Genomic DNA, 14,636 nt, shown 5'->3' on the forward strand with positions numbered 1-14,636 from the left:
TCGAGAGCGAGGACGTTGCGCTTCCTTCTCCTCCACCTCCCGGCTTTGAGGACATCATGCCAGCTCCTCGACTCGACATCGAGGACTTCACGTTTCTTCCTCCACCGCCCTGCTTTGAGGATAATGTTCCGGCCCCTCTGCTCAACGTTGAGGATGTTGCGTTTCCTCCACCTGCACCAGGCTTTGAGGACCATGAACCAGGCTTTCAGGCCAACTCCTCCACCGCTGCTCGCCACAGAAAAGTCCTCCTTCTTCTCTGCAGCTCAACAGTAAGGACGTTGCGCTTCCTTCTCCTCCGCAGCTCGAGAGCGAGGACGTCGTGCTTCCTTGTCCTATGCGTCTGTTTGTCAGCAAGAATGTCGCGCTTCATCCTCCTCCGCCTCTGCTCGACAACGAGGATGTCATGCTTCTTCATCCTTTGGGCGGCTTTGAGGACGTCATGCCAGCTTCGCAGCCTGAGGACGTCGTGCCTGCTCCTCAGCCTGGCTCCATGGATGTTGTGCCCGCTCCTCAGCCCGGCTGCAAGAACCCTGTTTTGCTGGCAATGCAGCACTGTCCAAAGGACGGGATTTGCAGCCTCCGGGTCGGGAGGCCAGACTCAGTACATTGGGGAGGGAGTCCTGGACCTCCATGAGAGGAGCGTTTTTGAAGGGGGGGTACTGTAAGGGTTAACCCCTAGAGGGCGCCAAAGCGCCCAAGGACTCTTTTCTTGTTGTGTTTTTTGTTGTAGTTTTTTGACGGACATGTCCCAGACTGCACCTCGGTCAGGTGAGGGGAGCACTCACCTGAATTGAGGTGAAGCATTACAGAGATTAAGAGTAGAAATACCTTGGTTAAGTTCAATGTTTTGTCTCGCATTTGTTATGGTCATTGGTATTGTTATGTTCTCGTAGTAGTTGTTACATTAGAGTATTATTGGGTAGTGCTCTAGTTTATTTGTGTTTTTTGTTTTGTGTGAAGTCTCATTAAAAAAACATTAAAACAGTCACCTTTGCCTCTGCATCTATGCCACGCAAGCACAAGACCCGCAAACGTGACAGGATGTGCATCAGAAAAAGTTTGACAAATTAATGTTCAAAAACTGTATAATAAAACTATATAAGCTACATAGCCTTTATAAGACTCCACTTTTATTTAAGAGTACTCACAATGACGCAAAAACGTTATGTTTTGTGAAATAATGAAAGCAAACAGGGTGCGCTGTTCTGTATTGTTTTCGGTAGGGATGCACCGAAATTTCGGCCGCCGAAGAAAGCGCCGAAAATAAAAGCCGAAATTGTCGCCACGCCTCTCCCATCCTCCCGTCTCGTTCGCGCTGTCATTACGCATCAAACACGGAGTATGTCGGCGGTTTGGAAGCACTTCAAAGTTTCAGATGAGGACAGCAAAGTTGCAATATGCAAGATTTTTTTAATACAAACAAAAAGAAAATATTTTAAACATGTTTTTTAATGAAGCCATTTTCGGTTTCGGTATCGGTTTTCGGCCAAGTGCATCCAAAAATTTCAGTTTCGTTTTCGGCCCAGAATTTTCATTTTGGTGCATCCCTAGTTTTCGGTGAACTTGACATGCCAGAAAATAAACCGAAAGTCCGTGTATACTCGCAGACATAAAAAATATATACTTATAAAAAGCAAAATGTCTGCTTTTATATAAACTAATGGAAAACAATTTTAGACGATGTAATCTGCAATTTGAAAAATGAATTGTCACAGCTGAAACCAAAGAAATCACTAATTTATCAATGACTTATTAAAATGGTCCAAGTCAGTCTCCTTGCTGTTTTTCCTGACGCATTCATAATCATTAGTATACTTCTGCCGGTGCGCTCTGGAAAACTTTATGCGTGCGATTGAACGCTGATTAGACAAGGTTGAAAATTAAAGAGGAGAATCGCGGCTCAACATCCCAGAGCCCAAACCCCATTTAAATTAAATTAACAAATATTTTAAAAAAATACCAATAGCCCACGTTTAGAAAAGCATTTTTGTTTAGATAATTAAAATAATCCTGCATCTGTTTTAGGTGTTCCAGCTGCCATTGTTACTTAGTTTAGGAGTAAGTAAATACTCATTGCTGTGCTGTTTGGGGAAGGGACGTGCTGATGGCATTTGGTCTGCTCTGTGTGTGTGTGTGTGTGTGTGTGTGTGTGTGCGTCACCTAAGAGGCATCAATAGGTCTTACATATTCATAAAAAGTCGTGGATTACTTAGTGAAACAGAGGCTCTGCTGAAAAAAAGTTAGGCACATCAGTCACTTTACCCCAGTAAGTACTCATGTGGAAATTTGCATCACTATTGTATTTCTTCGATACAACATTTTTTTTATGAGTTAATTATATTTTAAAAATGCGGCGAGTGAAAATGTCATTTGCATCACCTGGCGGTCATTTCACGAATGACTTTGAAATGCAACTGATTTATTTTGGCCGTTGTTGTTTTGACGCGGCTGTAAGTGCGGCGGTAATAGGCATTCTGATTGAGTACCTACTGTATAACAGTACATATTGTAAGTATGCAGTCTGAGACATGACACTAGTTTGTTGAACGGAAATAGCTGGATAGCAATAGCGTTGTGTGACAATGGCTAAAATAGCATACATGCTTTTCAGTTATATGTGCCAATTCATTAGACATTAGAACATGATGACCAGTAACAAAAATATGCAGTACAATACCCAGTGTTGATTAAAGACTTTTAGAGTTTATTCTACACTGCTGATTGTTACTTTGACAATAGGGAATTTGCTGAGTATGAAATCCTATTTTAGAGCAAAATTACTAAAGCTCACTCATTGTCTATACCGCTTTATTCTGTGTACAGAGTCGCGGGGGGCCTGGAGCCTATACCAGGGGACTTAGGGCACAGGGCGGGGTACACCCTATACAGGATGCTAATCCACTGCAGCCCCCCCCCCCCCCCAACACTGCTAACCACTACATTATTGTGCTACCTAACTTTTTTATAATAATCACGACACCATCTGTAAATCAAAAGGAGTGAAATGTAAACTTGTAGCTATCTGAAAACCCCTGGTGTGTGATCTGTGGCACAGTCAGATGCTGGATTTATTTATTTTTTTGTAAAACGTTTTAAAAATGACTCAGTCCTCTTTCTTCCGGTTTCAGGTTTGACTTGGCAGGTGCAAGCCAATGGCCGCAATTTCCACGATTCCATGAAGACTGTCCTATGTTATCACAGGAAGCGTTATGCTGTATGTACAAATTAAAATCTTTTTAAAATTATTGTTTCCAATGTTTGTTTAAATATCCACTCCCAGGATTAATACGATTTGTAAAAGCACAATAAATCCCGACATGCTGTTTCTTTGAAAGTGTTTCTCTAATGGCATGTCTTTACCAGGACAATTTAGTGCGCAGCTACAAGTACACACCGTTGACGTTCCTGCCCCGTAACCTGTATGAACAGTTCCAGCGTGCAGCAAACTTCTTCTTCCTCTTAGTTGTTGTCATGCAGGTACGTGGTCGTATTTAAGTTTTTGTCAGGAAAGATTTGTCAAAATTAAAATCTTTAAAAGATCAATAGGACATGAAAATTATTTAAATTGTTTTTTTTTTATCCAAGCACCTACAATGATTATCAAGGACATCACTTTTAGGCACTATTTAATTACTTAAAACTCAGTAATAATAATGTATACACAAATTAAATTTGTCTCATAGTTAACTATGATAATGGACATGAGATGCTTCATTGTTCTTTTTTTCTGTGTAATTAAGTTATACCAGGAGATGTTAACCATTTTCTTGGTTTATATTCCAGACAGTAAGATTCTTATTATGACCAATTTACTGTACAAACCAATGTTTATATAGTTCAAAAACAACGATAATGACCAGTGTTATCTAACACTTTAAGTAACATTTGTTTTTAGTAATTGACAAAACCTTTAAATAATGTCAAATACTAAGTTTCAGTATTTACACCTGAGTTCGGAAAGTTATCCAAAACTTAATTCTATTTAATTAAAATTTTGTTTGTACAGTATAATGCTTTTAACAATGGTCATTATTTCAAAGCAGTATTACATCATAAAAATGTTATGGAAATAAATTTGAATTGAACATAGTATAGACTAGATAAATGTAAAACATGTGGATAATTTGTTAATATTAATTAATGCAGAAAATAATGTTTATTATTATTATTTTTATGTGAGGTCTTACCCATTTATTTTAAAATATATTATTGAAATGTTTCGAATGTCATTAAGAAGGGGAGTACTATCACTATCACAGCATGCGTGCCTAAGATAGTGTGGATATGGAGATACATTAAAAGAAACTGGCAATATCTGAGAACATCAGCAACTCTTATGATGTTTGGTGCAACACTGAGTACATCATATTTACATTGTTTTCGTGTAATTCTATCTTAATAAGGGTTTATTAAAAGGAATGTTTTGGGCCTGTGCTTTATTTGATATTTAAGATTTGCAAATGGCTGAGTGTTTTTTTCCCCTCTGCTCTCCAGGCTATTCCTGCTATTGCTACTCTTTCATGGTACATCATCATGCTGCCTCTGTTGAGTGTATTAACAATTCGTGGGGCAAAGGACCTGCTCACAGACCTGGTGAGGAAGATCAGTTATGTCCAGTTAATAACTGTACAACAAAAAAATTTGTTCTGAACAGTTTAACTGAACGCTAGACTTCTCCTCCTTCTCTGATCCTGTGGTCACCCATATCATTGGAGATTTATCTTTTATCCTTGCGAGGTTGATTAGGCTTTTAAGCATTTCATTTCTATTGTGTCTTTGCCAGTGTAAAGACAACTGGAAGTTTGCAACATGAAATTTCACGGCTTAGTCTTTAGAATCAGGAATGCCATATCAGCATTTTTTTTACTTCCTGCTTTAGTCTTCCTTTTTAAATGGATTTTATATAATGATAATCAACATCCTTTTAAAAGCACATTAATATCTGCATATCAAATATTCATGCGTGTGCTTACAGGTTGCATTGGGCACCAGTGTAACTTAATCACAGACATTTCTTCACAGCACCATTTGAATAACAATAAAGATTATATATATTTAATAAATATTAATATATTTACTTACTCTGAGACACATGAAGTCATTCACCCGTGTTATCATGTCATGCTCATGCTGGGTCACAGGGCAGCGCAACAAATTTCACTCCCTTGAATTCCTGATTACACATTCTCAACTCTTACATGGTATTTTTGACTTTTATAATAATAATAATAATAATAATAATAATAATAATAATAATAACTGTTCACTTTTTAATAAAAGAATGATCAGCTTCTAATCTAACATTACAAATACAACACACATGAATTTTTCTTCTCCCAGTCAATCAGAAAAGTATATATTCAATCAATCATCTAAGGATTTTATTTATTTATTTAAATTAAGTTTATAAGCATATACTGTATAAAATGCAAAAAGAGCAAGGTTTAAGGTTTAAGAAGGTTTAAAAAACTTACAAGCATTGCCTACAGTACAATATGCATAAGTCATTAGCCACAACACACACACACAACTAATATAAAGGAGCAAAATGCAGACAAACAATAGGCACAAGACACACATTTGCCACTTTAATAGGAACACATGTTCCCCTGCTGATTCATGCATTCATTACTCAATCAGTAAATTTAGTTCCTGGAGATAAAAGTAGATGGGTGTAAATAAAAGATGAAAATAAATGTCAAGAATATCAGTTAATATTTCAAATATAAATTAACATCGAAATTGTACTGAAAAATGGCTTTTTCTTAGCCAAAAAACAAACAAACAAAAAAAAACTCCTTAACATATGAGGTTGTGTGGCCTCCTGTCTCATGTGGGAGTGTGTGTTCATAAGCTCAACATGGAACATAAACCATACATATTCTCTCTCTCTCTCTCTCTCTCTCTCTATTACCCCTTCATACTCACCTTTGTCCCTATTTAGAAGTACGATTTCTTAGTTAAGTTGTCTTAAACAGTTGATTGCCATTTTTAGTTCCATGTTATTGAACCTTTGATTGTATTTCCTGCATCATTATTGTTTGCATAAAGCCAAACTAAAAAACATCAATTTTTTTTTTTTTTAATCTAAAATAACACAATAAATTTATGGTGTCGTTATTCAAATCTGTTATAAATCCAAATATTAGTGGCACTGGTTACTGTCTCTTAGCATTTACTCTTAACTGTTGCAAACCTGAAGCCTTTTAGTGTCAAAAGGGATATTTTTGTAAATGTATTTAGGCAGTGTTTAAAGTCTAAAATTGGTACCTCATTTCATTTATTAATAAGTGCATGCAATATTCTCTGAATGCATTCAAATATTTGGTTTGCCGTTATGTCTTGTGCCTTAGTCCCAAAGAATTTGAGTTTTTGTAGATTTCTAACTCCAGGGTAAACTTGCAATATTTTCTTGCAGGGCCGACATCGCAGTGATGCCAAGGTTAACAAAAGGCGCTGTGACATCCTTACTACCCAAGGGTTGGTGTTTTAGGATTTCTAGTGTTACTGTATACTGTATTTGGAGCTTACACTATGAATATATAAAACAATTCTGTTTTTATTACTCACAGTTTCACAGTGGCGCAGTGGAAGGATGTACGCGTTGGAGATGTACTGAAAGTTTATAGGGACCAGTTGATACCGGTATGTGTGTGTGTGAGTGTGTATGTGTGTATGTGGGTAGGTGTGAAAAGTCATTGTTCTGATCTTTTTATGTTCCACAGGCAGACCTGCTCCTTCTATGTAGCACTGAACCCCACAGCTTATGCTACATCGAGACAGCTGATATAGATGGGTATGAACACGGATAGTTTTACTATCTGCTTGCTCTTGAAAAAAAAGCAAGATACATATGCAGAAAGTTTAGCATTAGCTGTGAATATGGTTTATACTGTATGTGTGATTCTTTGAACATTCAATTCAATTAAATTTTATTTGTATAGCGCCTTTAGCAATTTTTATTGCCGCAAAGCAGCTTTACACAATCAAAAGAATTATTTAAGTTTGTATGAAATGTGAATTTGTATGAATCAAAATAGTCAGATAGTTCCTGGTGAGCAAGCCGAGGGCGACATTGGCAAGGAGAAACTCCCTGAGATGGTAATAGGAAGAAACCTTGAGAGGAACCAGACTCAACAGGGAACCCATCCTCATTTGGGTGAAACAGAGAGCAGGAATTGATCTCCATTTATACAGTGTGTAGGGTGTGAGGCAGTTCAGCTATAATAGCTGATGTTAATTGATGTTAATATGGAGGTAGTTATTGAAGACCCAGGTAGACTTGTAGGAAGTTCCAGTCCTGAACTATCGAACTGTCAAGTCCCCAGAGAAACAGCTGCCAACACCAGTCAAGGCCAGAACCATCTTCTAGGTAGGGAGAACCATCCCCAGACACCAGATGCATCCCAAAGAGACACACGGGGCATCCATGTGACGAGATCTTCAGCCAGAAGCGGGGCACCAGGATGGGTCAGACAGGTCCGGAGGGCAGAGGGAGTCTGGATCACTGGCAGCTCAGGAACATCATGTGTAGCTCGATAGAGAGAGAGAGAAAGAGTGAAAGGTGGAGACAGGGGGAGAGAGGAAAAAGAAAGAGGGGGAGAAAGAGAAGAAGAGGAGAGATGGCAGTTAGGTATGGTCACAGTCACACAATGTATAATGTGAATGTATATTAACTGCAAGCAGAGACTCCGGCAGGACTAACTATGACAGCATATCTAAAAGGGAGAGCCAGAAGGAAACACAAACATGAGGGCTTCCTGACATGTAAAGCAAACAATCACCTCACCGTCAGCAAACCTGAGTGATCAATGAGAGTGAGGAAGACAACATCCAAACATACCAGTTCACCATAATACTCTACGTCCATGAGTCCCCCAGATCTGCCCCTTTACCTAAGGCAAATCTATTTATAAAAATGCTTGGCTAGTAATTTTTTAGTCATGTTCTCAGTCATGTCGGGTTAGAAAGGGCCTTCACAAAACTGCTGCAACGTTGAAAGCATAGCATCGTCCAGTATGCTAAAGCATTAAGATCGTCCTTCATTGGGGATAAGGGGCCTGATTGAAACACAATAATGAACAGGTTTGGCCAAATACTTTTGACCATGTACTATATCTTATACCCGATAGCTTGTGATCAAAATAACAAAATCACAGCTGCCAAGGACTGTGTACTTAAATGATAAATTTTTTATTTGCATTTTCTTACCTACTGTGCACATGTTTCTGTTTTCTTGTCTGGGAATCTGAAATTAGAATCATTGCACTGCTTTAAATATTTTACGATATTTACACCATAAAATATCTACAGTTTTTGGATCCAAAACCATTCAGCATGACTGTAATAGTAGCCAGTGTGCACACTTTCTGTGTTCAGCTGCTGTGGGTCACCCAAACACTATCTAAAGGTGAGCCAGGAACAGTGAGCATAAATCCACTCCCTGGCCAATACAATGGCTCTGCAACACCTTCTTGTGGCAACATACAGAAACTGCATGGTTATTATTTATACATAATTAAACAGAAAAGTTGCTAGCGTTTTCAGTTCATCTAGCATTACAGCACAGTCTGTTTTGGTACTAGGGAGGTATTTTTTCATGTTCACCATGTGACTAAGGTTTGAAATGTGTGGGATAGGTGGTGGTTGTTTCCCAGAGGGTGTTTCTTGTTGCTTCTTGGTGGGGGCATAGGTCAGCCATTTCTCCATCTTTATGTCTCTGTCCATCTTTATGTCTCTGTCCATCAGTGGCAAGAGTGGACTATAGGAAGTAGACTATAGGAAACTTCAGTCCTGAACTATCAAGCAACTGCACTCACGAAACCCCAGAGAACAGCTGTCAGCATCAGCAGAGGACAGGACTGTGGAATCATGCCCAGTCACCACTTGTATCCCAAACAGACCACACAAGGCATCCATGCGACAAGCTCTCCAACCATAAGTGAGACACCAAGACGAGTCAGACAGGTCCAGAGGGCAGAGGAGGTCTGGATCACTGGCAGCTCAAGAACGACATGTATAGCTCGACAGAGAGACAGATAGAGGGAAAGAGAAAGAGAGAGGGAGAGAGAGAGGTAAAGAGAGAGAAGAGAAGAGAGCAGATGAGAAGTAGCGATGGCAGTTAGGTATGGTCACTTTCACACATTGTATAATGTGAATGTATATTTAGTGCAGAGTAGGGAGGGTCTCTGGCAGGACTAACTATGACATCATAACTAAAAGGGAGAGCCAGAAGAAAACGCCATACTGTAACGCGTTACAATAGTCCAACCTAGCCAATTACTATTGCAACCGATGGAACAGAAAGGCCATTTAAAGTTACAGTGTGATCGAAAAGCTTACTTCTAGCTGCTTGCGGTCCTATGACTAGAACTTCTGTCTTATCAGGATTAAGCATAATCTCTCATGTCCTGCACACCTTTCTCAACTTTATTAAGCTGTTTTTTCTCATCTGTTGAGACGAACAACTGTGTGCCATCAGCATAACAATGAAAACTAATTCAATGCTCACAAATTATGTTGCCCAGAGCAAGCATTTAAAGAGAAAGAAGCAGTGGGCCTAAAACTGAACCCTGTGGAACACCAAACTCCGCTTGAAAGCATGCAAAATATTCACCATTTAGATATATGAACTGATGATCAGTCAAATAGGATCTGAGCCAGGAGAGGGCCGTTCTCCTAATTCCTACTACATTTTCTAATCTGTAAAGGAGAATACTATGATCAATGGTGTCAAAATCTGCACTGAGATTGAGTAACACAAGTATAGTGATGTAACCCTGATCAGAGGCCAATAAGAGGTCATTTACAGTACTAGTTTAACAAGTGCTATCTCTGTGCTGTGATGAGGCCTAAATTCTGACTGACATAGTTTGTTTATGCCAATTCTATGTAGATATGAACATAGCTGCTGTGTTACTACCTTTTCCAGAATCCTAGAGATAAAGGGGAGGTTTGATATCGGCCTATAATTTGACAGCTGACTAAAGCAAAGGGTTGCACATGTCCTGTAAAAACCTTCATCATGTGACAAAATGACAACAAACATGTCCACCAACATTTGACTATGGCAACAGTTAAGAAGACTGCCAACAAAGTATATGGGCTGATTGATTGTAAGTTACAGTAGGTTTATGTTTAGTCAATTCTTGAAATGATGTTCAACAGCTGGTTAACAGGCAGGACTATATCATACTGACTTTGAGGCAAGGCTTTAAGATGTACGGTGAAATGAAAAAGTATTTGTCCCTTCCTGAATTTTTTTTTTGTTTTTTTTTGCATATTTGTCAAATTTAAACCCCTAACACATCGCTTGTTCATGAATAAAAGGTAAGTTTTGGAAAGCGGAGTTAAATTTCACTCAGCAGAAACGGGCAAATCTTTTTGGTATCTGGGTGTTAAACACTGTCCTAGTGGATTAGGAAGAGTCAACAAAAACTTGCATGTTTAACTTACAGCCAAGTGTAATGTTAATATTTGAATATTTTTGTTTGCAGAGAAACCAACCTGAAATTTCGTCAGGCTTTGACTCTAACCCACAATGAATTCACAAGTGGTCCAGTAGAGGAACGTCTCCAGTGTTTTGATGGTCAGCCCACCAGTCATTATACTTCTATAAAACTAATTAATTATTCTGAAAACAAATAAACATGTAGTCCTTTTCCTTTGTCTGCCTTGCTTTTCTCTCTCGCTGTACACTCTGTGCTCCATAAGGCTTCGATGTGCACTTACTGTAGTCCGTCACTGTGGTTTAGTCAAAGTTCTCAAGGATTCTGTCACAGTAGGGACATATACAGTACCACTGCATTTTACTCAGGTTTAACCCTTCCTTTATTTGAACTGTTTTGCATGTTGGCTGATCCTAAAACATTGCAATGTTTGGTGTGGTGGGTCATTTTTTAGTGCATGTCAATATGAAGGGGCGTTCAAGTCAAACTGGGACTTCTGGTGAAATTTCTGATAAATGAAGGCCATAAAAGTGATTGACATTTACACAGTACGGTGATGAGACTCTTAACCAGAGTAAAACATTTGAATGGTGGAAATGTTTTAAAGAAGGCTCTACAGTACATGTACAGTAGGTCTGTAAATGATGATCATGACCTAGATGGCTTGGAGCCCAATGCAGTCCTTTCCTGTCCACATTCAGCTAGTGGAATGCTTGATCCTTTAAAACTGACAGATAGTAAGTCGCAGAAGAGATGCATCTGTCTGTGGGAACTGTACACACATTCATTCACCAACACCACTTGCATGTTATAGGGACTCACCTGACCTCGCATTTCCACATGTTTAGGTCATTAAAGGAGTTCTATTAGAGGCCAGCATTTCAGACGTTTATCAGGCAGTCCAATCATGACTCCGGTGTACTGAGGAAACGTTCTACCTTGGTGGTATCCAAGCATCATTGAAACATGGGGATAAGTGCATTAGAGTATCAGGGGATTATATAGAGAAATAACGGGAGTTCTTACTCTTAGAACTGTGCTCTGTTATTCTGCACCATCAAAAGTCCTGCTTTGACCCTCTTAGTATGCCCATTCAAATTACATTAGTTTTACCTAGTTTCACATACAGTATCTTTAAAGGTAAACTGAGAATTGTTTTGTCCTGAGGATAATTGTGCAGCCAGTGTTGGTAATCACACTGTCCAATTTCCAGTGTACAAATATGAGCTTTGTATTCACAGAAATGAGACTTTACTTTTGGATCATTTTGGATATTATAATGAGTCTCCAGTATGTAGACACACACAAAATATGAGACCATATCGCCCCCTCTTTTTCTTTTCTTTTTCCATCTGTGTAGAAACCTGTGGTTGGACCAGTTAATATGTCCCATGATGTAATGCATAGACCATCTGCCAGTTCTAGGTCCTGTTGTAGACTTCAAGCACTGTGGGACAGCAGGACAAAGTCATCTGCATACAACAAGAATTTGACTTCTGACTTATTTTGTAGTGGAAGACCAGGGGCTACAGATAGCAAAAAGATAAAGTCCAAATCATTCATGTGGATAGGATGAAAATTTTGGTCCATGTGTTGGCAGGTTGTACATGGATTTGATTACTGTACTATACCACTTTCCAGTTTATAAGAAATAAATAAAAAATGTAATACGTTTGCAAAACAGGATTAAATGCGTACTTTGGATCTATAAAAAATAAAAGTTTATTGATTTATAGAGCAAGTTTCTCTCTTTCTCAGGGGTTGTTTGGTGTGAGGAGCCAAACAGTCGCCTGTATTCTTTCAAAGGCGAGTTACACTGGCAGGGGCAATGTTATCCACTGGACAATGGTCACGTACTGCTCAGAGGAACAGTGCTGCGCAACACTGACATTGTATATGGCCTTACAATTTACACAGGTATGTGTACGCACTTATACCTGATACAATGCCGTCTAGATACTCAAATGCATTAAAAGATTTGTTTAAAAGATTTTTAACAACATATAAATATATTAAATAATAATTATATAAACATAAACATATAAATTATAATTATAAAATAATATTTTTTATAAATAATAATAAACATATAAAAATATTATAATAATACATTATTGTATTACAGTATTTATACATTTTGTATACATATCCCAGGTTCTGACAGTAAAATTCTCAGGAACGGTGGGAGTCATAAAATCAAGAAGACACAGGTGGAGAGGTTACTTAACAAAGTGGTCGGGATGGTAAGAGTGGACAAAGGCTTATGACTATTTAAATATATATTTATATACATACAGGAGGCATTTCATTAGGTTTAATTTTACCATCCTTGTTAACTTTATAACGTTTTACTGGTTTTATTTGCTGACTGTCGCCCAGATGATTACCTTTATTGGATGTTAGGCGTTACAGTAGGCTTTACCACCGTTTCTCGCACAGCATGGATACTGACACAGTAGTGTGCAATGTGCAGATATGAATCCATCAGCCTTAGCAGCACTGTTGGAATTTGCTAACATTGTTAACCTTAATGCCCGATTTATTATAAGCACCTTGTTTTTAGCCTTGTATCTGTACATATGTTACAGTATGATGACAGGGTAGCTTAATATAGAGTTAAAATCCCAGAAACCTAATGAACCTAATCTGACCACCAGATGACTGCCCCATGCATATTAACATGGTAATACCATTTCACTGTCATTAAAATATCTTTCAAAAAACCTGTTCGATTTTGCAGTAAATACACTACATATACACCATAGTCACTCGATCATCACACTCTTATGTACTGTAGGCCTTCTCATATTGTTGTAATTAAGTTAGAACTAGAAAATGTCTCTGTATGCTATAGCATGAACATTTCCCATAGTTAAACCTAACTACTGTATAAATAAGGCACAGAGTTCCAACCTGGCAATTCTCCCGTGAACAAAATGAGGTCCATGGATTGCCAACGCTGGTGTGGATGAATTTAAGTGGCCTACAGAGAGCCCTGACCCTATTAAACAATTTTATAGTGTATTTAACATCATTTAACTGGGGAAAGTTGGAAACTATTCAACCATACTTTAGGCAGATGGTGATAAAAAGCTTTCACTGGGTTTTAAGAGAAGTTATATAACAGCAATGAAACAATTCTGGACGATGTTTATGAACAGTAAAAAATAAAGTACAAGGAATGGGCCTTAAGATGGAACTTTTGGAATGTATGGAATGAGGCCGGTAAACTTATGCACTTTTCCAATCAAGCAGAAACCATATTGTGGTCTGCAGTTTTAAAAAGCAGCAGAAACATTTATTTTAAGATAGAAAAACAAATACCGAGACCTTGGAATTCTAATTTACCGTGAAAATTATTATGATGTGATTTTAGGATTGAATCGTAAACTTCAGTTAGAATTAAACAGATAAACATTTAACATTATGCCTTTTATGTGCTTGTATATTATACTGTAGGTACCTAATATATTCATAATGTGTCTTTTAGATTTTTTAGAAAGATTTTTATAGCTTGGTCATATGGTCATAATTTGTTAGTTATCTCTTATGAATGGATTATGTTAAAAATGACCATATCAACTTAAAAAAAAATTACCATACAAATGTTTCTAAGAATGTCTAATGTTTTTACATGTGTTGTTTTTAGATTGTCCTCTCCGTGCTGACTGTAGCTCTCCTCCTGGCTGTGGGATCTGGAGTCTTTGAGCACATGGTTTCCCCAAATATTGAAGTTCTCTCCATCATAAATGCCCGTTTCAGTGCTGCTTATTGGGGCTTCCTGACCTTCTGGAGTTATATCATAGTGCTCAGCCCTGCAATGCCCCTCTCCCTTTACATCACGTAAAGTCTCTCAATACACACATGAGTTTTTATTAAACTGACTTGACTCCTCCAATAAGTGCATTTGAAATGAGTTACCTTGTGTGAAGTATCGAACCTGTGGCTGATTTATGATGCTTTGCCCTGTTAAGGTTTGAGCTGATCCATGTGGTGCTAAGCTTCCTGATTGGTTGGGACATTTTAATGTACTGGGAGCAGAACAACACCCCGGCGCAGGCCCAAAATACGACTTTGACTGAGGAACTGGGTCAAGTGGGTCACCTGCTCACTGATAAGACGGGTACTCTGACACAGAACCACCTCCTGTTTCGGCAGTGCTGCATTGCTGGCCAGATTTATGGTCTG

At 38.4% G+C, this 14,636-nt stretch overlaps 1 protein-coding gene across 1 annotated transcript in view; it reads left to right on the forward strand.

Annotated features, from left to right (window-relative positions):
• Positions 1-743: 743 nt before the first annotated feature.
• Positions 744-14,636, forward strand: part of atp8b3 (ATPase phospholipid transporting 8B3) — a gene marked incomplete at its 3' end in the record, with an annotated part of 29,089 nt that continues 15,196 nt past the window's right edge. The window contains exons 1-12 of the mRNA XM_053513562.1: positions 744-768; positions 3,129-3,214; positions 3,364-3,477; positions 4,495-4,593; positions 6,419-6,480; positions 6,573-6,645; positions 6,726-6,796; positions 10,497-10,588; positions 12,207-12,365; positions 12,603-12,691; positions 14,098-14,291; positions 14,423-14,631. Coding sequence (XP_053369537.1) covers positions 744-768; positions 3,129-3,214; positions 3,364-3,477; positions 4,495-4,593; positions 6,419-6,480; positions 6,573-6,645; positions 6,726-6,796; positions 10,497-10,588; positions 12,207-12,365; positions 12,603-12,691; positions 14,098-14,291; positions 14,423-14,631 — 1,273 coding nt within the window. The remainder of the gene's footprint in view (positions 769-3,128; positions 3,215-3,363; positions 3,478-4,494; positions 4,594-6,418; positions 6,481-6,572; positions 6,646-6,725; positions 6,797-10,496; positions 10,589-12,206; positions 12,366-12,602; positions 12,692-14,097; positions 14,292-14,422; positions 14,632-14,636) is intronic.

Source organism: Clarias gariepinus, chromosome 15, assembly GCF_024256425.1.
Source record: "Clarias gariepinus isolate MV-2021 ecotype Netherlands chromosome 15, CGAR_prim_01v2, whole genome shotgun sequence".
Classification (NCBI taxonomy): Eukaryota; Metazoa; Chordata; class Actinopteri; order Siluriformes; family Clariidae; genus Clarias; species Clarias gariepinus.